At 54.2% G+C, this 26,810-nt stretch overlaps 1 protein-coding gene and 1 long non-coding RNA gene across 2 annotated transcripts in view; one reads left to right on the forward strand and one right to left on the reverse strand.

The window, feature by feature from the left end:
- The first annotated feature begins 7,023 nt into the window (after positions 1-7,023).
- The window catches only part of Evc2 (EvC ciliary complex subunit 2), a 90,252-nt gene continuing 70,465 nt past the window's right edge, over positions 7,024-26,810 (forward strand). Inside the window, 6 exon segments of the mRNA XM_015481940.2 lie at positions 7,024-8,880; positions 11,960-12,123; positions 12,502-12,570; positions 14,347-14,533; positions 17,182-17,291; positions 21,898-21,951. Coding sequence (XP_015337426.1) covers positions 11,974-12,123; positions 12,502-12,570; positions 14,347-14,533; positions 17,182-17,291; positions 21,898-21,951 — 570 coding nt within the window. The 5' untranslated portion in view covers positions 7,024-8,880; positions 11,960-11,973.
- Positions 20,801-24,104, reverse strand: LOC125610923. The gene is made up of 3 exons (XR_007340995.1): positions 23,754-24,104; positions 21,475-23,362; positions 20,801-21,210 (listed from the first exon to the last, which is right to left on the reverse strand). It is a non-coding gene; the product is annotated as an uncharacterized LOC125610923 (long non-coding RNA).

The following is a 26,810-nucleotide window of genomic DNA, read 5'->3' on the forward strand; positions in this document are numbered from 1 at the left end:
CCGCGCGGCCCACGGTCTGCAGGCCGGGCCGGGCCCTTTAATATTGGGCAGAGGACGAGGAAGGGGAGGCGGGATCCGACCGCCGCGCCTGGAGGTGTCGCTAAGGTGCCTTCCGCGCGCCCCAGAGAACCCCGACGGGAGGGGGCGGCTCTGGATTGGGGGTGAAGGCTTGGCCACGACCAGCGGCCAGGTTCGAATCCTGCTTCGCGTTCTAGGAGCTCTGTGTCCCCGAGCAAATCACTTCACTTCTCTTTCTTTGCACATACAACCCTGCCTAATGGTGACTCCCCCAGAGGCCACTGTGCATCAGTTAAAGCGGTGGCCAGCTCTTCTTGGGAAGGTGCAGCTTGTGACATGAGCTTCGGGGGTATTGGCTGGATTTTTACCACACTACACTTTCCCTGATGAGTTTGGCCATCTCCCACTTGGCCTTGACCCTGGTCTTTCTCTGTGTCCAAACTTGGAAAGGCACCGGATACCCTAGCTCTCTCCTCCTCCCCAAGCTGGTCACCAGCCTCATGCCTTCTCTCTCTGATCAGGTCCCTTGTCTGCCTCTGGCCCTTGGTGAAGATCTATCCTAGATTTCATTCCTTAATTTGTGCCCCATCCCTTCCCCCAGGCTCTAGGGGGATCTGTCCAAGGTCTGTGTCCCACCGCTTCCCTCTTCCTTCCTGGCTGTCTCATGAATCCTGGCTGCAAACCCAGAGATTTCCAGGAGCGCCTTTGCCAGGTGCTGGATCATTGATGCCCTTGGAGTCCTCCCACTCTCCCCCAGGGCCAGCTTGCAGTCCTGCCGCTCTGTCTGGTGCATGCCCCAGGGCTCCCTCATGGCTGCAGAGGTTGAGAATGCCTCTGATGCTTCCTATGTCATGTCTTCTCGGTTGGTTTCAGTATGAAGCACTGCACTGTGTCTGTGAACTTTGAGCTGTAAGTAGCCCAAGGACAGCGCATTTTCACTGGATCCTTTCACTTGCTTCTGCCAAGGGAAGTGGGAATTATCTGGCCCATTTGTGGAGGAAAAAACCAAGGCTCAAGAAAGCATGGCCCTGGCCTCATGCTCTTCTGTGCCTGCAGGTGCAGGGTGGGCTCCAGGGCCAGATTGTGCTGGAACATTGAGGTGGGCGTGGGCCTCTGTCAAGAGCAGGTGTGGAGGATGGGCCTGCTGAGAGGAGGGACAGTGCCCTCTGGGAAGTGCCTGAGGCCATGCAGGACCAGAGTGAGTCCAGGTCATCTCCTGCCCTTGAAGGAACCTTCGAGTGAGCATCTGTGTCCAGGTGCCCTCTGTGTCTCTAGTACCTGCCTCACCTGGGTCCTGGCCCTGCCCATGCCAGTTCTTCCTGCATCACTCTGGGCCTGTCTCAGACAATCCTTCCATAAGCTGGACAGTAAAGAACTTGGGGCTTCTGTGGGTCTTGGGTGTCTCTGCCGCCGTGAGCACTCACCCCACTCTGTGGGGCCTGGGGCAAGGTTCCCCACAGTGGTGGAAGACTCTCTCCAGAGCACGATCCTAGTTCCTGAAGGTGCCTGTTAGCTGTTTCTGTGTGATTGTCTGAAACCTTCCCTCCCTCCATTCATTTTATACACACATACATGTACATATACACACATGCACATGCACACATGTGTATACGCAGACATACACATGTTCATAGGTATTTACACCTTTGCTGAGGGCCATGCTGTGTGCCGGGGGCTGGGGAAGTACGTTCATAATTGCACAGTGATTAAGTACTTTGAGCAGAGTGGTGGGGAGCTATGAGGGAGGGCTGGGGAGGAGGGTCATTCAGTTAGGTGGTCAGATGAAATCGTTCAGCTAACATTCAAAGGATGAGTGGGTTTATCTAGGGAAGGAGTAAGAGAGAACATCCTGTGTGCACAGAAGTTCATGGTGAAGCCCCAGGTGGGAGGGACTGTGACATGTTCCACTGTCTTTGGACCCGTGATGCCCTGCATCCCTTGGTTGGAACATTTGCTTCATTGCCTGGGCCCCTCGCTGTCTCCTTCCTATGGGAGTGTCTTCTGTGGTTTCTTCATCTGATGCTCACTGAGATTGCCTCTCACTGCCCAGTGGTTCTCAAAGTGGGGCCCAGGAACTGCATCTGGGGTCAGAGGAGTCAGAGCAATTTTTATAGTGATACTGAGACATTATGTACATTTCCCACTCATCTCCTTACCAGAGGACAGTGGACTTTTTTGAAAGTGACACAATATGTGTATAGGAGAAGATTTAACCCAGAAGCAGAGTTGAGAATTCAGCTTCTTTCATTAATCCAGACTCAGATGAGATTTGCAGAAGCATAAAACACTGCCATCCATACTCTTATTTTGGAGAATGTAGTTATTTTTCATAAGATATGCTGCTTATGTGGATGTGCAGTGGGATTATTATGCCTATTTAAAAGGGAATTAGTGGTTTTTTTAATGAGGATTGACCCCAGGGGTGCTCTACCACTGAGCTATACCCTAAGCCCCCTTTATTATTGAGCTTCACTAAGTTGCCCAGGCTGGCCTCAAACTTATGATCCTCCTGTCTTAGCCTCCCGAGTTGTTGAGATTACAGTTATGTGCCCAGCTTGACACTCAAAAATATTCTAACTCTAATTTGAAATATAGTAAAAATATTTTCTCTGTGCTAAGGAAAAAAAGAAAATATTAATAAATATAGTCTGGTCTGGGGTTGTGGCTTAGCAGTAGAGCGCTCGCCTAGCACGTGTGAGACCCTGGGTTCCATCTTCAGCACCACATAAAAATAAAATAAATAAAATAAATATAGTCTGCACAAAGCAGAGTTCTTGGGAGCCCTCCATACTTGTGGAGGGTGTGAAGGTTCCTGAGACTAGCACGTTTGACAAGCACTGCTGTATGGAAGCCCTACCTGACGCCCAGGGACTTAGGGAACGACAGATGTACACTTCAGAACGAGGCCCACATCATCACGGTTTGTGCGGGTATTGTTGTGTTTTTGCTCTTCTACTTGAATATCAAACAACAGTGATCTGGTTTAGCTGTGAGGTTAAGGCGAATGTACTGGGTGTGTCCCAGGTTGGGTCAATTAATGGAAAAAGAGAAAAAAATTCCAGCCCGAAACACAAAAACACCCAAGGTGGTGGACGCTGCCACGTTGCTGTTACGAGGTACACTGATCTTGGCTTTCTGAGCAGCTCTCCTGGCCAGGGAAGCATCCTCAAATACTTCTTGAGAGCTTGGCAAGGTAAAACGGGGTCTCTGGGGGCTTCCGTGCTCCTCTCCACCTGCAGGCTGCAGCACGGCAGAGCTCGGACCCCTCTGTCCTCCATGGCCACGCATGCCTGGGGTGATCTGTCCACTGACAGCCCCAAATTCTGACCTCCAGGGGTGACTTCCAGGAAGTCCAGCACAGATCCGCCTGCTAGACTCCGTGGAGGCCCAGGGGCATGCCACAGGCCTGTGCACAGCGTGAATCGCTCCTCGCTGCCCTGCTGCTGCTGGTGCCCCTCCTTCCTGTGCTGGGCCACAGCCTCGGCACTGCCCTCGGCCTCCTCACTGGCTCCTCCCCATGTCCATCAGCCAGCAGGTCCCAAGGGTTCCATTTCAAAACATCGGTGTGGCCTTCACTCTGTATGATGACCCCGTTGGTCCTGGCTGCTGCCCTCGGGGACCATCGGGAGCCTTCCAGCTCGTCCCCCTCCCACCCCTGCCCACCTTCTCCGTTGTCAGCAGAGCAGCCCGGCGGGTGTCCCACTGGAAACAGCCTCCTCCTGCCACCTTCACAAGGCAGCCCACCTGCCCCCCCGCCCCCCGTACTCAGCAGAGGCAAGTTCCCGGGTGGCCTGAAAGCCCCTCTATCGCCCGTTGCACTGTGACCTCACCCAGGTCTGTCCTGCCAAGTCACCCTGCTCTGGCACCTTGGCCTCTGCTGCTCCTGACCGCTCCAGGCACACACCCTCAGGAGGGGATCCCCAGCCCGAAGGCTGCTCCCCGAGAGGCCCAGCCCTCTCTCACCGCGTCACCCTCTCAGGAGGCCGTCCACGTGGCTGCTGGGAGCCACTCTGTCCTTGCCCCAGTTTTCTTCCCAGCACCCTGACGACTTTCTAATGTCCTCCTCTCCCCTCCCCGTCCGTGGATAGCATAGGACGCGCAGCACATTGTTGTTTACACTCCTCCTGTTCCTGAGAGCAGGACGTCTGTGCCTTCTCCGGGGTTGACCCCATTTACTAAGCAGCACATGGTAGTGATCAAGAGCGTCGTTGTGCGTCTTTGATTCTCCCTCGCCTGCTCCAGAGGAAGTAGCGGTAACCAAGACGTCATCGTCCTCCTTTTCTTTAAAAAAAAAAAAAAAAGAAAAGAAAAGATTTTTTTTAAAACAGATACAACACTTTTTAAAATCTTTATTGTATATATTCATTTTTATGTGGTGCCGAGGACTGAACCCCGTGCCTCCCCCACGTTAGGCCAGCGCTCTACCACTGAGCCATAATCACGGCCCCCATCTGTTCTTGACAAGAGGCTCGGTCCAGCTCCAAGCCCCATTTTTTTCTCATTTACAAGACAGCAATTTTTCTAGTTCCTTCTCAGTTTTATTGCAGATGATGGAGAGGTGACACGGTAGTGGCAGTGATGACATAGTTACAGTAGTGCAGTAACGGAGGGCACGAGTGGTGTGGGGCATTCCCCGGGTGATTGCTGTGTGCTGGGCCACGCTAAGTGCTCTACGTGCATTATCTGACTTAATTCTTTAGGTAGTTCTGATGAAAGGACTCATCTCCATCTTACAGACAAGGAGGCTGTGATCACAGTGGTTCCAGGTGCGGGGAGGCTGTCCACCCAGACCTGTGCTCCCCTGGCACTTGCTGTTAGTGGCTGGCTCCACAGGAAAGGGAGGAGTAAACCTGGGCATCAGTGCTCAGGGTTCGTTTGGCATCTGTCCCCTCTTACTGGGCAGTTCCAACTGTCTCCCAGATGGCCAGTGTGTCAGCCATATTTGAAGTGCGGAATGGCCCCCGCGTCTGGAGGCTGCACAGTGGACAGTTCTGTCACAGCACATTTCCTTGGCTGCAGAAGACCCTGCTGGAGCTCACGGAAGGCAGAAGGCAGGGAGGGTGTTGGAGAGGAGGCCTCCCAGTCAGCCATCCCCCATCCCCTGCCCACGGAATGCCCACCAGACACTGGCCACGGCATGCCTGCCAGCCACTGGCTATGCCCCACAGCTTGGGTGGGAGAACGAGGCAGACCAAGGTGATGCCTGCTCTGGATTCCCAGAGTCGGAGGAGGGTAGCCAGCAGTGTGCTGCTGTGTGTGGTGGGCCCCGAGGGCTGAGTGGGCACACGTGTGGGCAGAGTGGATGGAGAGCCATGGGGGTGGTCAGTGAAGGTGCTGAGGAGGTAACAGATGCTGCAAGTGGAGTGGAATGAGGGACAGCTGGGAGGGCTCCACATGGTGGGGCTCACGCCCTTCCATTAGGGCTGCCCCCAGAGGGTTGTGTCCAGGGCTGTAGAGGCCTGCAAGGACCAGGCCTGGAACCCACAGCCACACAGGGTGGCTTGCTCTGACTACGAGACAGGACACGGGAAGGCTGTTCAGGGGACAGAGACAGTAGCCACACAGCCCCTTCTGTGTCTAGTGTGGTCTCAGCTGGCATGTCCCAGAGTCTTGGTCCACACAGTACCACAGGGGCCATCTGTAGCAGTGGAAGAGTGCTCCCAGTCCTGGAGGCTGGACGGTCCCAGGTCAAGCGCTAGCAAGTTCCATGTCCTGTGAGGGTCCAGTCTCTGCCTCCAAGATGGCTGTGTCCTCATGTGTTAGAAGGGGCAGGGCCAAAAGCTCAAGAAGAAGCCTAGCTAGTCCCCTCCACGTGTCTTAGGGGGACTCACCATGTCTGTGAGGGCAGACCCTCGTGGCCTAATTACCTCCTAAACCCCTTAGTACCGTGACCTGGGTGCCCACTTCATCCTGAGTGTCGGAGGGACACAGCGCTCTCATCCACGGTGCACTCCTTCCCCCCGTAACCCTACGCGTCGACCTGGGAGTCCGAAGTCTCCCAGGAAGCTCACTTCCGTCGACCTGGGTGAGACGCAGGCTGGGGGAGAGCAGGGAGCCAGCCGGGGCAGAGTCCCTTGCGTCATGATCCCGGAGGTCCAGTTGGTTAGGAGCTTCTGCAGAACAGCTGTGGAGCAGCGCCAAACAGACGTTCCCTCCCAAGCAGGAGAAGCGGGGAGGACGACGGCGGGGCCCAGCAGACCCCACACCTGCAGGGAAACGTTAACGCCCCAGGCTGGAGAATTATCCTGGCCTGCGTCCCCTGCCTTCTGGACACAAGGGCGGGGCTTGGCACAGGAGGCCCTGGTGGGCCGGCCCCGCTCTGCTGGGTGCACTCAGAGCAGCCCCCACGGGTGGGCTGGGCGCCGGTGACCCTCCAGGCTGGCCTAGGAGGTTTAGCTGTCCTGGGTCTGGGGGCAGCCCCACCCCTGCAGTTCACTGCTGCCCTGTGGTGCTTCACCCCATTGACTGTTCTCATCCGGGCCCCAAGCCCGTCCAGGCACCCTGTGAAGTCCAGCTGGGGACAGCCATGTCTCTGTAGCTCCTGCAGTGTCACACCCTGTACAGCTGGTGCCAGGGGGACACCACCAAAGCCTCTGCTTGTGGCCTCCAGAGGACGCGGGGCAGCTCTGCACTGGGATTCAGGAAACAGGCTTGAGGCGCCCTGGGCCGTGAGCACCAAGGTCCTGTGGGCATCCTGGGCACATCCTTGACATTCTTCTGCCCCCGAGACCCTGGGATGGGAGAGCAGCCTGGAAGGTCTTGAGGATCCGCAGGATGCAGTCAGGGTCCCTCTTCCGTTGTCCTGATCAACAGCCTGTGGCCTCCTCAGGGCCACACGGATCTTTCTCCGGGAGCTCCCTTGGCCGCTGCCTTGGGATCCTCTCCGGAAACCTTTTTCGTCTTCACGGCCTGGCTGCCTGAGCGTTTCCCAGATAGTAAGGCCGCTCTTCTTCTGATTATAAATTCTCTTTCATTTGTTGGTTTTCTCTCTGGTTTTGCTACAAGCAGTCAAGGTGCGCCCTGGGCCCTGCTGAGGTTCCTTCTGCCAGATGCCCCTGTGCCTTCCTGCGAGCTCTGCCTTCCCCAGAGCATCACAGGACAAGATTCAGGCGCGACTTCTGCCACTTTGTAACAAGGATGGCTTTTCCTGTGTCCATGTTCACCTAAGATTGCATCAGGATGGCTTTATTGTCTGTATCCTTACCAACATTCTGGTGGGCACCTGACTCATCTGCAGGGAGTCCCTACTTTCCCTACAGCTCTCCTCCTGCTGAACCTGGCTCACGTCCGGTGTGGGCGAGGGAATGGGCACCCACCGGAGGGATGGGCTGGCTGTGAGATAAAAGCTATGAAGGTAATGTGTCAGGATTAAAGACAAAAGGCGAGGATATTTTTAAAGCAGGGGCGTGACCAGTTGAGTGGACCAGAGGGGTCTGGCTTCTAATAAAGAAGAAGCTCACACTTGCTTTATTTATCGCGGTACAGATCAAGGGACGGGTAAGTGTAAAGTTTCTGTGGGGGAGGAGTCTTGTTTAGGGGCTTGCTGCCCGTGTGCCAGGGGTCTTGCAGTAGACAGGTTATTTGGCATTTGGTGGGCTACGCCCATCTCTGGGAGGCTGTTTGATCCTAAGGCTGTGAGCTAAGATGGGGCCAGCTTGATCCAGGCGTCCGGGGAGTTACACCCAGGAGTTCCTGAAAGAGTGGCCTCTCTGCCTTAATGGCTTGAGCAAACCATGGTTTATGCACACATGGCCCCCAACACCCGAGTCCCCTCGAGAACGCCTGTTACGGTTTAGCCTCCCCATTACCCAGTTCCCAAGCTGCTTCCCAGTTTTAGGTATTGCTACAGCAACCGCGCACCCCGTATCAATTTCTGTTCATTGCCAATTACCCAGTCTCAGGTGTTTTGTTATGACAGCACAAACAAGTGAAGACACCCACTCCCGTGTGGCCATTGGGACTGGACCTGAGACCAGGCCTGAGTGTCCTGCTCAGCCCTCCTGCTCATGCGTCCTTCTTAACTACACAGAAGCCAGCGAGAGCGGATGGTGGGAGCCCAAGTCCAGAGCAGCTGCTTGGGTGAAAGGCAGTCCCACCACCGTTCCCGTGAGGCCTGGAGGGAGTTCCTAGTTACCCTGAGTCTGGGGAGAGCACTTTAAAATGAGGCTAATACTCCGCGGTTCTTTCGCGCTCTTGTACCACAGGCTTGGAGAGCCAGCTCAGGACCTGGCACGCTGAAGGGGCCCCATCCAGGGCAGCCCTTAGGAGCATACAGGAGAGGGGGGGGCTCTGGCCTTCCAGGGTCCAGAGTTCACAAAGTGGAGTGGAAGGGCCTGGTTGGGTGCAGTTTGGATAAGATCTCATCAGTCATGAGGTAGGCAAGCTGGGGGAGCTTTGAGATGGCCCCTTTTCAGAGAGGGAGTGGGCTCAGAGAAGCTGAGACTTGGCCGAGGACACCCAGTGAGTAGAAGCTGCTAACTAGAACCCAGTTCTGACTCCCCGTCCGGTGTTTCACTGCCACCCCGGCAGCTGGTGGGTTCTTGGGAATCACGATGCTTGGGGCTTGCTGGGGCCCCCGCCCGTGGAAGCAGACCTGGGATTCCAACACAGATCTGTCGGCGGCATTTCATCCACACCGTGCTGTGCCCTAGACAGCTCCCAGAAGGGCAGTGTGTCTGGGCAGGTGCTTCCAGACGTGGAAGAGAGGTGCCGCTCCTCTCCAGGGAGCTGTTCTGGAAAGTGACCGTGGCCCGCTCCCTAGGAGTGTGTTCCTCAGCTCACAACTCTGGGCCTGTCGTGTGTTTTAGGGCCTGTTCTGTAGGACGTGGCTGCACGTGGAGCGCTCTCACCTGAAGACGGCAGGTGAGTTTTGCTTCAGGTGGTTTCTCATTGTTCTGACCCTGAGTGGCGGCACCCAGAGCCCACCCTCACCTGCGTCACCCTGTGGGTCCTCGCGGTGTCCCCCCACCTGGGCAAACAGGTTGTTCTCTGAACTCACAAAACAAAACACGGAGAGCATGCCTGAGCGGTAGTGAGGACACAGTGCTGAATCAGGGCAGGCCGGGCTGTCTGGACGCCTGCTGAGGGAAACAGCGTGCTGAGCGCCAGGCTCTCGGTGACCTGTGCTGCTGTGACAGCTTCAGAGCTCATTAAACAACACTGTTCTCTGTTCCCCGGGCTGAAGTGGAGGGTGGACAGGGCCGCTCCCTGGGGGGATCTGGGCAGGGTCCACCTCTGGTGGCACCTGCAGCCCACTCCTGGAGTTCTTCAGGTCGAGGCCCCTCCCACCTCTTCAAAGCCAGCTGGGTGGCCATGTCACCCCCCTCCCCTCAAGTCTCCCCTGGGCTCTTTCTTAGGACCCCTGGGATGACATTCAGTGCCCATCTGGACGACCCAGCTCTTGCCCCTTCACAGGCCCTCGGTGTAGTCCCTCTGCGCAGTCCCTGCTAAAGATCAGGACCCAAGTATCCTTGGGGCCATGATTCAGTCCATCACACCAGGTGACACTAACTGTCCACAAGAGGAAACTGATCACCCGTAACAATCTCACCCCAGGGACGAGGTCCCCATGGGACCCAGGTGCTGCCCTGCTGCTGTCCTCTGGAGGGCGTCCTTCTCCGAGCAGCCTTTCCAGGCGGTGGCAGCCCTGGGATCCAAGCCCCGTGGCTGGCACTTGCAGAGTGAAGAGCTTTCCTCCACTGTCCTCGTATAAATTCAGGGAAACCAATGGGCTCAGTTTGTCATGTCTGTCCCAGAACCTGTCACTGAGGCCAGGTTGGAGTTTTCTGGACTCTTTGCCTAACTGTGGCATCCTGGGACCCAGATAGGCTGGGACGCAGGTGGGCCCCCTGGTCCGTAGACCCAGCAGGATTCCCACTGACTAGAGAGGGGCCTTCCTGGGGGGGTGCTCCCGAGGACCAGGAGGAGCCAGTGGGGCACACACAGGTGCCCAGAGACGAGTCCTGAGACTCATGTAGGTCTTTTACATCCAGTATAAGATTTTACGTCCAGTGGGTGTGCGGGGCGAGCCGTTGCCCTGAGTCCAAGGGACTGGGGTCTGGAGAGAGCACTGTGCCCACTTGATTCCCCAGACCTTTCTGACCAGCTCAGCGGCCGGCCTGGGAAAGAGCCTGGTTGTTTCGTGGCCAGGGCTGTCAGGTCCCGGTGCCAGCTTCTCAGTGTGAAGAGTTGTGCGGTGGGGACCCTGATCCTCACGGCAGCTTCGCGAACCAAATCCACCAGACATTGTCCAAGGAACAAGAGACCTTAATTTTATCTAGCGCCCCATCCCACATCTTTTTTATTTTTTCTCAATTTAAAATTTTTCCCTACCTGTTTTTTGAAATTCTGTAGGTTTAAAACGTACTATTAAAGACCTTGCTGTCAACACAGTGAGAATGACCCAAAATGGGTGTGTCTGCAGGCACACTGCAGTTGTGCTTGGACAGAGATGGATGTTAAAGGAAGCGCAGCTGCACAGTCTGGGTCATCGTGAAAGTATAGATTCCTGCCAGGCGTGGTGGGCACTCCTGTAGTGCCCGCTACTTGGGAGGCTGAGGCAGAAGGATCATTTGCGTCAGCCTGGGCAGCACAGTGAGACTTGTCTCCACACTGCCTAGTCAGTCGGTCTGTCTGTCTGTCTACCTGCCCATCTAGATAAATTTCTAACTTCAAGCATGTGACCTGTGGTGGCTCATTGGCTCCCAGGGCAGCCCCGCCCCATGGGTGTCTTAACCACATTCCTGGTGAGAAGGACCAGGCTCAGAGAACTCTGCTCCCCTGGCCAGAGCCCGCGGCCCACTAGCAGCCAAGCGGCACCTGCTCAGCAGGATTCCTGAACCCAGCGCGGGTGATTTAAGAGACATTTCTATACATACAACGCTCATGAACTTTCAAAATATTTCAATGTAGAGCAGATTCTCAAGGGAGTCATCTTGTGTTGGTTGGCTCAGCCTGTGCCTGTCCTCCTTATGATGGCCACCAGAGCTTGTGCTGCAGTAGGTGGAGGCTCTGGGGTCCACTAACACAGGAGTTAACTCCTCTTCAGAGTTTACATCTTGGTCTATTTTTGCATTGCTGCAATCAAGTGCCTGAGGTTGGGTACTTGGATCAAGAAGTTTATTTAGCTCACGGTTTTGGAGGCTCAAAGTCCAAAAGGGGACAGCCCATCTGGTGGGCCTCTGATGAGGGCTTTTAGGCTACACAGCACAGCTGATGTGATGGCCTGGCAGGGGTGTGTTTGACAAAGTTTCATAGCAAAACAGAAAGCAAGAGACCAGAGGGGCTGGGCTCCTTTTATAAGGAGTGACTGGCTCTGGCAGAAGTAATCCACTCCTGGGAGACCTCACCTGCTCCTCAAGACCAGCACTGGTCCCTTCTGAGGAGGTCATGACCCGGTCGCCCCCACCTCAGCCTCACCTTTTAAAGGTCCCACCACCTTTCAGTGCTGGGGGCCATGTTTCTAGCACATGAGCCTTTGGGGGCAAACCACAGTAACCATAGCAGTTAAGGAAAACAGGCACAGAGAGGCTAGGTGACTTGCCCAAGGGCTCACAGCTGAAGAGTGGCAGAGCCAGGACTGGAACCCAGGACTATCTCATCTCATGGTGAGAATCACCCAGGGAGTGTCCATAGTCCAGTGGTTCTGATTTGTGGCCAGGGCCCGGGAATGTACACTGCTGCACAGGGTCCAGGTAAGGAGACCACGCTCAGAAACACCCCTTCCAAGCCCTCGGCTTCCCGTGAGCCTGCCCCACTTTCCTGGCAAAGAACGCGAGTCACCTGTCCATCCCCTCTTCCATCCACTCACTCATGAGCACAGCCCCTCACCCAGCGTCCCTTTGCAAGTGCCCTCCACACACTGTGAGGTCCGTCTCAGAGTTTAACTGCTGTGTTTACTGCCTTTCGCTCCTGTCCTGCTGTGCTTGGCTGTCTTGCATAGAAGTCCCACTTGGAATGAAACCCAACAGGAACACCGACGTCCCCAGCCCAGTCCTGACCTCGGCAGCCTCCCCAGGGCTGTGGACTCATTCCTTATTTGCCTTCGCACCTTCCTGGCCCAAGAGGAACCTCTTTAAAAGAGAGTCTGCTATAACGCCCCACCTGGTGAGTAACGAGGCAGCACCTCCTCACGAATGTCAGCAGGTGGAAGGACCCTCCTGAGCATGTCAGCAGGTGGAAGGACCCTTCTGAGCTGGCCGTGAACAGCACGTCATAGGCTTTTGTTCCTTCAACCAGCTGCTCCCTCTCTCTCCCTAAATGTGACCGTCACTGGAACCGCCCAGTTACCTCTCCCCAGTGCTCTTCCTGTGCACAACAGAGGATTTACACAAGGAGGAGGTTTGCACCTGCTCTTTGGGTGGCTGCAGCCGCGGAAGTAATCCCTCTACCCGCCTTTAAAAAGTCTACCATCGCGTGTTTTTATTGAGTACGTGTAGAGTGGAATAGTCTTCACTTTTAAATAATTTCTTTCTTTTATTTTAGTATGGAGATATTTCAAGACAAGTTCAAGGGACTTCAGAGAATGGAGTAATTTTTCAGAAATGTGCACTGGTGAGTCTCCACGAATGACTTATGCTTGATTTGGACTTTTCCTAGGTCACTTAGTAGAGTCGGCCCACGAGCTGTAAATCGTGGGCTTTTCTGCTCTTGTCTGGACCCACGGTGATGCTGTAGACAGCAGGGGTTTGATCTCTAGATGGCAATGCTGAGACTGAGGGTGGGTGGGAACACTTAAATTTTTGTTAATAAAAATAACAGTGATCAGGGGCTGGGGCTAGGGCTCAGTGGAAGCGCACTTGCCTGGCGTGTGGGAGGCACTGGGTTCGATTCTCAGTACCGCCTAAAAATAAATAAAATAAAGGTCTGTCAAGAACTAAAAAAAAACAGTGATCATTTAGAATAGGGAAGAAAGGGTTATATATTTATATTCAGATTACAAAAATATGGTTCTTGATAGTTTCAAAAATTTGCTTACTGTTTTAGGTCTTCCATGTTACTAACCCCGTGAGACAGTTTTTCACCTGAGTTGGGCCCCAGGAGCACCCTCAACTCAGGGATTGCGGAAGGGCTCAGAAGGCAGTGGAGCCCTGCTGCTTCCAGATGTGGTGTATTGCAGAGAAAGCAATGAGGCGAATGGGGAGCCCTGGAAGACCAGACAGGTGCTTCTGGTGTCCTTGTGCAGTGGCGTGGTGTGGCCCAGTCACCCGGTCCTCCCAGCACCGTGTGTGGCAACATCTACAGAGTCTGGCCAAGAGCAAGGCTCACTGGAGACCAGCTTCCAGAGTTTTCCTCAGGGCTCAGTCAGGCATGGGCCCCTGCAAGACTGACCTCTATGCTCAGTCCTCTGCCCCCTGGAGGCCACACTGCCACTGTGTGGCCCATGGCACCCACCATTGTTGACCTCGATGAGCAGGTGTGGTCCCAGGCCCCAGGTGTAAAACCTCCTTATCAGGCAGGATATTCCAGGAGCCTGAGAGGTTATCTCCCAGAAGCAGGTCAAAGGCGAGCCCTCTGGAACGTGCAGGGTCTGGACAGCCCAGGCCTGCGGGGCTCCTGCTCACTCCACTGCCCTCACGGGGCCCTCAGCCACCTGGCTGACCTTCCTGGGTGCAATCAGTGCAGTGTGTTCTCACATCCCTTCTAGAGGTATTTTCTAACATGCACAGGTGGTTGTGTGTGTGTGTGTGTGTGTGAGCCTGTGTGCATGCAGGTACACATTCGTGGTGGAATACTATACCCACGTTTCTGAACCTTGTTTGTCACTCAGCTCGGGACATACATTGCTTCCTTCTCTTCAGCTCCCGCATCTATTTCAGCAGGGCTGGGCAGAGGGGGTGCAGGGTGGTGGGAGATAAGGCTAGAGGGCAGCAGGGCACAGTTGTCGAGTCCACCAGCCACATGGGTCATGGACACATCCTACAGCAGGCAGAACATGGATGGAGAAGACCGACCAGGATGCAGATGACCAGCTCAGGTCTTTCCTGGGGGACCAAATAGCCATTCGGCCTGGGCTCTGAGCTGGGGATGCATCTTTAGAATAACTCAGTACAAAGAGCTGTTGCTTGCTCTTTTGAGTCTCTCTCTCCAGCCTGACCTTGGGGTAGTTTTCCTTCCAGAACACTTAGCAGGATGATTTCACTGCACTTTAGGGTCCCAACTTCTTTGCAGTTGTCTCTGGGCCAAAGCTTGACCTTGTGGGTCAACATCCTCTGGGGCTTGGAAACCAGAGGAGCCTGGTAAATTCTCAGGACCCCCGTGAGACCTGACGTGCAGAGGTCAGGCTGGTCTTGCAGCCATGGGCCCTCCCTTCCTCTCCTCCTATCCCAGGTGTCGGGGCAGAGTGAATCACAGGCAGTGCTCATTCACCTGTTCGTGAACAACACCAAGACGCCCTCGTCAGCCAACCTCTCAGAACTGCTCGTGCTGGATGACATCACAGGCCTCACCCTCAGGGAGTCGGTCGGGAACAAGACCCAGGATGGATTCCAGGCTTTCAGAAAGAAGTTTCTGCAAGGTGATGGCAGAATCCTGTGTTGTTGTTTTTTTAAATACAGATTCAATTTTAATTGTGAAAAATTTCAGCCAGACATGTTCTGAGTGATGGAGTCCAATGACTCTGGTGCCCCCATCACCTGATGACCAAAATTGCCATCACTCAGAAAGGCAGAGAGTTTGTGTGCGCTGGGCAAGTTGGGAGGATGTTGACATTGGCCTCGGAAGCACGTTCATGAGATGTCCAGGTCGCTCCAGTGTGTTCACGGTGTTTGGGCATGTTCCTCTGGGACGCTGCTGAATGGCTGTTTTGCTTGGGGTGCTGCCGTCTGGGCTGGCTGTCAGGGGCCCGTTGCTGAGGGAGCTGGCATTGATTGATGAAGCAGGTTCTTTTTTCTGGTACCAGAGATTGAACTCAGAGGCACTCAACCACTGAGCCACATCTCCAGCCCTTTTTGTATTTTATTTAGAGACAGGTCTCACTGAGTTGCTTAGCGCCTTGCTCTTGCTGAGGCTGACTTTGAACTTGCAATCCTCTTGCCTCAGCCTCTAAGCTGCAGGGATTACAGGCATGCACCACCGTACCCAGTTCTTTTTTTGTAAAATATTTTTTTTAGTTGTCAATGGACCTTTATTTATTTATTTATATGCAGTGCTGAGAATCGAACCCAGTGCCTCACACATGCAAGGCAAGCACTCTACCATTGAGCTACAACCCCAGCCCACCCAGAATCTTTCTTAATACAATCTTGTTGACAGAATCTACTAGTGGAGCTGATTCAAAAGTTGTGACCTCTTTGCTGGCTCTGGTTTCCGTGATGTCCTAAAAGTGACCCCTAGGGTTTCCATCCTTCAATGATATAAAAACAAGTCCCCCAGTTCTTAAGCTCCACTAGCAGAGCACAGACAGCTCTGGGTTTGCTCCATTGAGTCCCACGTTGACTTGAGATCCCCACGTTTCTCAGGCGTCCTTGTGGACTGAGTGGAGGAGATCCTGTGGCTTGGACGCCGCCTGCTAAGGGGAAGGTGCGGGCTCCTGCAGAGCCCTCCCCAGCCCACTGCACCTCCGGCCCTGTCTTCCGTTTCCCCTTGTCTTTCCTCGTCCACGCTCTGCCAGACAAACCTGCCACCGACTCCAGCTCCCACACCTGCCCAGGCTTCCCACCTGAGAGCTCTCCTGTTCTGACTCCGAATGCACATGTCTCCTCTATCCTTTGGGGCTTGGTCCTGGGGTGACCTTTTCCAGGAAGTATGACCTGATCCCCTACTCCAAAGGCATCCTCCTGCCCCCAGACCCTGCAAGGACCCACCTGTCCCTCCCTTCACTGCTGGGAGCCCTGGCCACTGCAAGCCCTTTCCTCACCCGAGTCCATCTCACTCTGCTCTGGGGATGCCTCCTGCCCATCTCCTCATCCTTGCACTGAGCAGGACACGAGGTCAAGGTCATAGTGAGGATGAGGAAGCTAATCCCTGAAAAACTCCGGGATGGCCGGGCCGCGGGGGTGCACCTGGTGTTGGTGGGCATCTCGTGGCTGTTTTTGTTCTTGTTAGGTTCTTCTTGTGGCTCTTAAGCCCATGTCCAGACTCTGCCCAGCACCCTGCATTCCCTCCGGTCAGCATGTTGATAGTGCTTACTGTGAAGTCTGCTGTGCCAGGGGAGGTGGCACTGATTTTCAACTTAGGGGACAGGCAACTTTGTTTTTCTCAAAGAATAATTAGATGACGATAAAATCAAATGACCAGCAGACTTGAGTCCTCTGATACTCTGACCTCATGACGATGATGATGAGTAGTGGTAGTATTTGCTGCTTTTCTTTTATGAAAGCCAGCATCATTTAGGGACAAGACAGTGTCCACTCTTCATTCCTACACAGATCAGTCTCAGTTTCTTCTCAACGTTGCAGAAAATAACCTGTTCCCTAGCCATCGGCCTTGGGGGACTTGGGGATGAGCCAGGCCAAGGTCTGGGAGTGCATGGAGAGTATGGCCTGGCTGTGCCAGGCGGGGTCAGGCCAGGACAGCCGTTTCTGGACAACAATCGTGGTGGTCTTCTCCCTTTATCACCTGTCTTCAGAGTCTTGGCGTCATCCTTATGTAAAAGTAAAATGAACCTGTTGAAGATTTTAAAAACAACAAAATCCCGTGGTTCCTAGGATCAGTGCTCATTTCCTCCTTTTTTACACTGTTTTGAGGTCGCCAGGAACTGGGAAGTAAGCACACTGTGTTAGGGTCAAGCTCCAGTCCTGTTGGGGATGAAGGCGAAGTCGGAGGGTAGGCTTAGGTGGGAAGAGTGCCCCTCGGTGTGGAGGAGCCCGGGTCCCTCCTGAGGGCAGAAGGCTGCCGCCAGTGGGTGGGGACTGCACTCCCATGCTCACGGGAAAGATGAGGTGCAGCACGAGGGAGAAAGGGGTGCCGGCCCTGTTGTGGGTGGGGTGCACCGGCTCATGGCTGGGAGTCCAGGAGCAAGTGAGGCTAGCCCATGCCCACGACCACTACCAGACCGCCCCACCCCGGGTGCGTGGAGCCCACAGATCCAGTGCGCTGTGTGGGGGGCGTGGGGGGTGGTGTCTGCGAGGGGGCGTGGCCGGCTATGGGCGTGGTCTGGTGGGCGTGGTTGCCTAGGGGGCGTGGCCGGCGCCTCCCTGATGCGGGGTTTCTCTCTCCTCGCAGTTGGAGACTCCTACTGGGTGACCTACACGGCCTCGCTGGACTCGGAAGCAGTGGGGACGGGAGAGAGGCTGACCCTTCCTGCCCAGCTCACCTTTCAGAGCTCCTCACCGGTATCTCCTGTTACTTGGCTTTCTGTCTTGTCACTGGTGGGAGGTTTTAGGAACATTGACACGAAGGGCACAGATCAGTAGTGCCTGCCTGCCTACTCTCAGTGGCACCTCACCCAGGGCAGTGGCTTCTGGTCAGTAACCTCCTGTCACCTGGAGCAGTCACGTAGTGCCTCACCCAGGGTCACCCTAAGGGTGTGCCGTCAGTGGTATGCAGCTTGAACTACTCTTGACTCTTCACATTGTGGGCACTTCCCCAGTGGGTGCCTTCATTGTGAGTCTGCCAGAACCCAGCACACCAACCGGGTGGCTTCCAGAGGAAAGCACCACATCGATGCAGGTCCTGGAGGCCGCGGGCTTGAGAACAGGAGCTGGTGGGTGGCTCCTCCTGAGGCCTCGCTTCCAGGTTGCAGAGGGCTTCCTCCCCGTGTCCTCACCTGGTGGTTGTCCTTCTGTGTATGTCTGTCCTGATCTCCTCCTCTTAGGAGGATACCAGGCCACCCTAAAGGTGGCCCACAGTCCACCCTAATGACTTCATTTTATTTGAAGCCCCTGTCACATTCTGAGTCACATCCTGAGGCACTAAGGCTTGGGACCTCTGCATCTGCATTTTCAGGGCATGATTCAGCCCATAACACCATTATCCTTGGTCTCTCCTTTGCTCACTTCCCATTTTGTGGATCCACTTGTGCAGTGAACACCCTGGTTGGAGGTCCTGGGCAACAATGTGCACCCTGGTACAAGATGGAGGAGGCATAGCTTTGCTCTCAGGGAGCTTAGGATGCTTTGGCTCCTTCTGCCATTTTATTGTGATTTTAGTCCCTGGATAAAGTCCATTTTCATAGATGTGGAAATGTGCTTTAGAGGCTATTGTGACGGCCCCAGGTCACATGATAGAAGCAGAGTGGGGGGGCAGGGGGGTGCCTGCAGCCACTGGCAACTTCCGGGAGTTCCTTCATCCCTGAGGCCACAGAGCCTGGGCAGCATTTCTGCTGCAACAGGAAAAGGAAAAAAAAAAGCTGCAGGTAAAATTGGACAAGATGAAAGATGCTGGAGGATAAAGACCAGAAGCCAGAAAACCGTGAGGCTGTCGGAACAGAGCCATCCGTCAGGAAGTAATTAGGTACAAAGTCAAAAAATAGGACACAGAGAGATAAGAAATAAGGCTCAGACGGCCCAGAAGGAATGCCATCGATAGTTTCAGAGGACCCGAACAAGTCAGCTAACATAAAAATTTAAGACAAAAGAGTCAGACACTCAAAATGACACTGGACTCTTCCATGTCCTCTGGCAGGAAAATCAGGACCTCAAGCCAGGGCCGCAGTGTAGCCTTAGGCTTCCAGTGCACCTGGCATGGGGCTTGGGCAGCAGAGGTGCGGGTCCTGAGCCTGAGTGACTGTCCCTGCCCTGCCACACCCTGCTGTGGTCCTGTCTGTACTGCTTGTCCTTGTCTGTGATGTTCACTCTGCCCCTTGTCTCCTGCTTCTACTAGCATGTCAGCTCCATGAGCCCAGGGACTCATCTGTCCTGATCTTAGCTGTGTCCAGTGCCAGAAAGAACCCTACACAGAGCAGGCGAATGAACAGATCAATGAGCTAATGAATCTTGGGCATTTTTTTTAACTTCCCTGAGCCTCAGGTTTTTCATCTGTAGGAGGAAATCATTGTATCAATGTCTGCAGTCTTTGTGTGTGTGTGTGTGTGTGTGTGTGTGTGTGTGTGTGTGTGTTGCAGGTTCCTCCCTTTGTGAGCCTTTAAGGCACTCTAGGCAGTTCTGTGGACAGTCAGGGCAGAAAGCACACCTACCTGCCCGCCAGAAGATTCCAGAGTTCCGAGCTTCACGAGCTGAGTTCCGGGCTCCCTCCTGCTGCTGTCTTGAGCTCTTAGCCTCAGACCTGCCCTGGAAGTGCAGTGTAGAAGGTGCTTGGTCAGTGTTTGTTGAGTGAATAGTGCTGGAAGTCGGCAAGGTCCCCATCCCTTGTTCTCAGCTTGTTCCACTGGGTGGACTTGAGAGTCTGGGTGACTCCTGGGATTTCCTAAATGCTATGGAGTGTCAGTGTGTCTTTAGGACTGAAAATGATCAGACCCTGAGTCTGAGTGAGACTTATGTGAGCTCCACATGAGTGGTCGCTCTGCCTGTCCAGCACCACCTCCCGTGCCTCGGGACTGCAGCCACTGTGCCAGCTGCGTGCTCACCCATACTCAGACACTCAGTGGGACTTCACCAGGCTTCAGTTTCTTCATCTGAAAAATGAGAGCAGTGGGAAGATTCCCCAAGTCTCATCTAGTTCCGCCACTTTAGAATCATCTGGGAGTAACAGAGGAGAGAATGAAAATAATCTCCACTTCCTGAGAGCCTGCTGGGTGCCAGGCATGTGTGACCCTCAGAGCAAGAGGGAGAAGCATCAGAAATGCTTTGCAATTGGGTCCAGAAATGCTTTGTCAAACGTACACACTTGCACACGGGTGCGTATACACACACACACACACACACACACACACACACACCCCAAATCCAAGTGGGTTAGGTCACTGATCCTAGATGAAGGCAGATCAGGAAGGAGAAAGTCAGGACAGTGTGTCATGTACACTTCATGGCCACTTTGTAAATCCATCGCTGCAGTCCCCTGGCCCATGTCTTCTGACTTGTGCTAAGGTTCAAAACATCTTTTCCAGCCTTGAGTTTACGCGGTAAGCCAGGGGTTAGGGTCTGAATCCGAGCTCCACGGCACATGGACACTCCTGTTTTCCTAGACGGGAGGCAGGGGTGCTGTGGGGGACGAGAGCAGGGCAGAAAGCCCCCAGGTGTGGCCTTCCAAATTTAGCCTTAGCTGTCCAGCTCAGGGGACCTGAAACCCACAGAGCATCATAAATACGCCAGAGCAGCGGCCGCTCAAGCAGAAAGGGCAGGGCGATTGCCCTCTGGTTGTCACTTCTTTTAAGACTCATATTTAAATTTTTTTCTAAGCCCCTAGAAAATGAGCCATGGTAGTTGGTCTCTTTCAAAGCCTCTGACAGGTTGCCTGCTGCCCGAGCTGGACCTGGCATGCTGCAATGCCGCAGTCTGGCTGGGCACAAAATCACGAGCCACCACACAGCTTGTAGATTCAAACAGCAACTCTTTATTCCCGAACTCACACCAGCCGTCTACAAACACGTTCTGGGGAAATCCACGTTCTCTGCCCAAAATCCACGTTCTCTCCCAAAATTTACCTTCACTGGGCTTCTGTCTCCCAAAATATACTGTCTGAATCCCGTGAGAACTCAAGGGGAACTTAGGCAGCAGGATACGCCCTATTCCCAGCAGGAATAATCTTAAACCTTAAACCTGGAACCTAAACTGGGAACGCCCTAAACACGATTATGTTAAACCAGGAACACCCTAATCCGCCCTGGTCCTTGAGCAAGGTCAACTACATTCAATGTCACTGCAAAATGTCAGCAACATGGGGTACGCTGGCAAGGAAATTGTCATACCTACTTGGCTAATGGCTCCCAGCACTGCGTGCCTCCTGGGCTGTTGTCACAGTGGGGGCCCATGGGCCAGGGGGTTTTCTGCCTTGGAGCACAGGTCAGGTTAGAGAGCAGTGTCCCTGATGACCGCTGCACATTGCACATGGCTCACGGGACTTCAAGCCCCAGGCCCAAGGTGACGTGCCGGGATACCACAGGAGAGCACTGCTCATTCCCGAACCCCAAATCCAAAATGCTGACAAACTGGTTGAGCACCCACGTGACACCGCAAATGCGGAATTCCATACCTGACCTCAGGGCATGGGTTCTGGTCAAAATGCAGTTGCACTTTGTGTTGTATAGAGTTTCTCTCCGGTGTGTGCGGAAGGCGTCTGCGGAACTTAACTGGAGTTTGTATTTAGTCCTGGGTCTCAGCCCCAAGAGGGTTCTTTATGAACATGCAGATATTCCTAATATGAAAACACTCTGAAATACTTCTCACTCAAGCACTTCGAATCAGGGACGCTCACCCTGTCTTCCCACCACAGCTCTCTCCACTCCCCCCACCTCCCCACCCAGCCCGGCTGGGCTATGCCTCGCCCCCGCTGGGCATGGAGCTGTGCTCTGGCCTGTGCCCTTCCAGCTGTGGGGGGTCCTGCCTCCACCCCGCAGGCCTGTCCTGTGGTGGGTTTTCTTGGGCACCCCACGGCTGCAGAGGGTGTGGGAACACTCACCCTTCATGGGTCTGGTGTCTTCTCAACAGAGGGACATTGAAGCCATTAGGTGGGTCCACAGGGTGGTCACAGTGAGAGATGACCCTAGGCAGAGAGTGGATGGTCTCCCCTGGACACACAGCTGGCAGCCGTGGGCCCACCCCTTTCCGGGAGGCCTGACCCCCACCTGTGTTTCCCACACACCATGCCGCGGGCTCTCCTGGGTCTTAGGAACCTGCTGCTGTGTATGCGCGTGAGCGTTTGGTGGAGAAAGCAGGATCCAAAATCACAGACTTCCCGGCAAGGGATTGCAGGACTCCGCGGGCTCCTCCTTGCCCAGCTGTTGGCCGGGTGCCTGGTGGGCTGAACGTGACACCAATGCTACCCTGCGGACCAGACTCCGGGAGCAGTGACCAGAGTGTTTTTTTTTTTTTTCTTTTCCAGAACAGGACACAGCTGAAAGCCCTTCTTACCATAACAGCAGAAGAGAAGGTAACGGTAAGCGACACGTGACCCATGTCCCTCACAGTCACGGTGTTGGCCTCTGGCCTATCCCGGGAGCCAGGGGAGGAACCAGCCACGGGCCTCAACAGCCCAGATTGGGTGGAGGCTGGGGACTGTGTGGTGTTGCAGCTCCTCCGAGTGGCCATGGCTGTCTGGCTGGCCTCCCAGGTGTCACCCCATGGGGCAGCCGCCATCTGGACAGGCCAAAGTGCCACCTGTCCCCCTGTGCTGCCCCTAATCCTGGCCTCACGTTGCCACCAGCTGCTGGTGACTTCCCGCATCGTCCCAGAGCCCTGTGGTTGGCAGCTGGCTCCTGCCTCTGCTGATCCTGTTTCCATTCATCATTTTGGTGGCTCCTGGGGCACACATCCACATGTCCATCGAGCACTGTGTCCTGAAGCGTGTCAGAGCTCTCCAGAGGGAAAAAAACGGACGGATGTGTGTAGGTGTTACAGGAGGGGATTCGTTAGAGAGCTTGACTCGGGATCTTGGAGGCAGAGAAACCCCACGGCAGCCCGTCAGCAAGCAGAGACCCTGGCGTGCCGGTAGCATGACACGGTCCAGATCTGAAGGGTCAGGACCAAGGAAACCCATGGTTGTGCGTCTCAGTCCAAGGCCCCAAGTCCCAGCACCCGGAGCTGCTGGTCCTCTCAGCCCAGGCCCAGAGAGCCCAGAGTTCTGACGTCCAGGAGAAGAGGGGTGTGTGTGTGTGTGCCCCCCGTATTCTTTCTCTGTCTGGGACGCAGGAGGTTGGATGGTGCCTGCCCTCACTGAGGGTGGGTCTTCCCTCCTGGGTCCACTCAGAGCTGCCCCCAATCACCCTCACAGTCGCATTCCGAAACAGTGCTGTCCTGAGTGTCCTTATCCCACCGAGGTCACCTACCTGACCCCCTACCCTCTCCAGGAGCACTTCCTGAGTGCCTGCTGGTGCCAGCTGTCCTAAGCAACTGACAGACACCGACTCCCGTCATCTTCACCACCATCTTGGGAGATGAGTTCTGGCTTGAAATCACCCCATTGCCCAGCCAGGGAAACTCGGGTCGAGTGATTGCCCAGGGTCCCACGGTTGGAGTGTTGTGGTCCCCAGGCCACCTCCAGGCCTGATGCTCTCTCGTGGGATTCGCAGGACTTACGGAGTCATACAGGGCTCCAGGTGATTCCAGGGAAGGACCCAAACCAAGAGGAGCAGAGGGGAGAGACGGCGGGGGAGGAGCAAACCAGCCACAAGCCACCAAGACCACCGCACAGGGGCGGCTCGGGGTGCGCCAAACCCTCGGCCAGTGCTGTGGTAGCACGTGGGGTGTGGCATCCACTAGGAAAGCTTGAGGGTCTCGCTGACAGGGTGTCGGGGGCTGCCCACGTGGGCACCTTTTGCCTGCCTGGCAAGTACCAGGATTCCAGGCTCCTGCAGGAAAACAGGGTTGGACACAAACCCCCTTGTTTGTGGGGCATTTGAGAGCAGAGCCACGCTCACCAGTGAGTGGTGGGAGGCCATGTCCCCAGAGGCCAGGACCCCACCAGCCCAAGTCCCCAGAGGTCAGCCAAGGCCCAGCCTCTCAGGCAGCCCTTTGAGGCTAGCAGTGTTGGATATTTAACCCTTCTGCATGGCCAGTGGGTGGAGGTCAGCAGTCAAAGCCAGGCAGGGTCACCAGGCAGCAGGCCACATCACGTGCTAGTGAGCTGGAGCCCTGTGAAGACTAGATGGAGAGTGACGAGCCCACAGTCTAGTGGGCCTCGGGACACTGGTGACCATTTCTCCTTGTTGGCTGTGAGCTCCTGTGTCCCCAGTGCCTTACCTTGCAGGTGGCATTGAATAGGTCAGCATCCCTTGGTTGAGCTGACTGTCACCAGTGGTGGTCACCGCTCCAGGGAGAGGGCTGGCTGCTGCGTGGCTGCATCCACTTCACGGCTGTCCTTGCTTCGTGCCCAGCCCTCTGGGAGGATGGTGCTGATCCCTCCCAGGGCCTAGGGCTGCCTTTCTGGGGAAGCAGGAGCAGTGCCCCTCTGGGGTGCAGCCTGCCCTGCCCAGGTGCCCAAGGGCTGGGGGCCACGTTCAAGCAGCACCCTATTGATGTGAGGAATACAGAGATGGCACCCTGCATTGCTGTGGGCACAGCGGGCGCTCAGACCAGAAGGCCTGGCCTCGAGTCCCCGTCCCTCCACTGACTGTGGTCTTGGGAGGATCACTTACCTCTCTGGCCCTCTGGCTCCCCAGTCGTAACTGAGAGTGATCCTTGGACCCACCTCCTGGGTGGTTGTAGAGGCAGGTGGATGGCAGGTGGGCACCCCGTGCAGGGCCTGGCGGTTCACAGTGCTCAGCACACACCTGCAGGGGGTGTAGGTACTGTTGTCGTGTGACCAAACTCTGACAGCCTTGCCAGGTGATCTGCGATGGCTGAGAATGTGTGCCGCTTCCTAGGGCCCCAGGCTCATGTGCCCACACTGTGCTACAGAGTGGGTCTGGCCCAGTGCAGGATTTTAAGCAGCAGTGGAATCTGGGGCCATCTGGGGACTCAGCCACTCATGCCACTGTCCCCACATCACACTGAGACATTAAATGAAAAACAAAAAGACCAAACGATGCACAGTTATGATTGAATTTCTGAGTTTATGACTTGAATATAGATTGTCCTGTGGGTCCCAGCAGGGGAGGAGAGCTCTGGCTGGGTAGACTGGCAGGCTTCCTGGAGGAGGTGAGGCTTGAAGACAGGAGGGATATTCTGAAGTGTGCAGCTGAAGGTTGATTTCAGGGTTAAGCCCATGCCAACTGCTGGTTAGATGGAACCAGAGTCCACTGGGGAGACACCCAGGGCAGGGCCCTTGGAAACCAGGTGTGCCCCACAGGGCTGCCTAGTACCTGCAGAGATGCTGAACTTACACTAGGAAGTTGCAAGTGCTCATGAAAAGGAGCCCAGGGAGGCCGGCAGCTCCCCTGGAGTCTTCATCAAGCAGCTGAAAAACACAGAGTAAAGACAGGAAGTTGCTCTTCGTGCAACATGCAGAGGACCCTCCATCTCCTTGATGAAAACTGACACATGTCACCCAAGGAAAAGGAGGCCTCAAGAATTTCTTTCCATTTTGTCAAGATGTTGTCTGATCCTCTCTTCCTCCTGGGTGAGTAGAGTCTTTGAGGGAAAAAGACTATCACACTGTGCCCTACCTGTGCCCCGTCTCTCTCACATGCAGGTGAAGGGGCCAGCACCTGACCAGGCACCAGAGACCTGGATGCAGTGTTCTGCTGCAAGGATCTCAGGTCCAATCGAGACGTTTACAGCAGTTGCTATGGTGCCCAGAATCATCCACTGCGAGTCCAATAATAATTCCCATGAGACTTTGTGGGCCATGTGATCAAGTCAAGGTTCGCCTAAAAATCTGAGTTCACAAGGCTGGATGGGAAGATTTTGAAAATCAAGAGTAACATGGGAAAATGTACCCTATTAGACCTTAAAAATATCACAGAACTACAGTAACGCTGTGTATAGCGCTGAGGATGAGAAAGGTCTAGTGTGTGCAGTAGAATGGCATTCTAAATCAGTGGGAGAATGCCATATGTAAATTTGGGGGAAATGACTAGATCTTTTGGAAGAAAAACAAAAATCGATTTCCTAATGAGATTAAAGTCTAAATAGCTAAAATTATTGTAAAAAGTAAATATGAGCTAATATTACGTCGTATAAAGAAAACCATGGATTTGAGTATATAAATAGTCAGAAATAATTGAAAACTTGACATTTAAAAAGAGCACTAAAAAAAATAAAAAATGAAAATAAATTGTAGGGTTAAAAAAAAGAAGTAAAAAAAAGATTAATGAGAAACTTGGGAAAGAATTTATAGTGTATGCAAAAGACAAATGATTTATGTCTTTTGCATATGTCAGAGCCACTACTTACTACCTTGTAACCTGGGCCATTTAGTTAACTTATTTAGACCTTGGCATCGTGCTTTATGAAATTGGAATTAAAATAGCATACACATCATAGTATTGTGAGGATCAAATGGATTAAAATATGTAAAGCCATGGAACCACTGAGCTACAATGTGGTGGTGGTGACGGTGATGGGGTGATGATGGTGGTGGTCATGGTGATGGTGAGGATGATACTGATGGTGGTGATGGTGAGGATGATGGTGATGGTGGTAGTTGTCATGGTGGCAGAGATGATGGAGACGGTGATGGTAATGGTGATGATGATGGTGAGGATAATGGTGGTAGTGATGAATGTTGATGGTTGTTTCTGACAACTTTTCATACCTGGGACCAAAATATTCGACAAGATCGCCTTAGAGGAGGGAAAGTTTATTTTGGCTCATGGTTTCAGAGGTTCAGTCCATGGTTGACCGACTATAGCTCTAGGCTCGAATGAGGCAGAGCATCTTGGTGGAATGGCATGGCAGAGGAAGTCTACTCAGTTCACGACAGTCAGGAAACAGAGAGAAGGGGCGGGGGAGAGACAGAGGGAACTCCACTTTCCAGGGACAAAACTAAGCCCCAAAGGCATGTCCCCAGTGACCCACTTCCTCCAGCCACGCCACCCATGAATCCTTTCAGAATAGTAATCCGCCAAGTGGATTAATCCCCTGGTCTGATCTTTTCATCTGAACATCCCTGCATTATTGCACACATGGGCTTTTGGGGGCACCTCGTATCCACAGCATAACTCCAGGAGTGGTGAGCATGATGATGGTGGTGGTGATTGGGTGGCCTTTTCTCCTTCCCAGAAAGCTGCATCTTGAGACCTAGCTCTTCTTTGTCCAACTTCATGGTGGAAGTTGAAGAGTAGAGGTGCTGTGGGCAGGGAAAGGACAGGGCCTAGTGTGATTTAGCACTGCAGATAAATGAATATGGTAGTTAAG

This window comes from Marmota marmota, unplaced genomic scaffold (assembly GCF_001458135.2).
Source record: "Marmota marmota marmota unplaced genomic scaffold, marMar, whole genome shotgun sequence".
Taxonomy (NCBI): domain Eukaryota; kingdom Metazoa; phylum Chordata; class Mammalia; order Rodentia; family Sciuridae; genus Marmota; species Marmota marmota.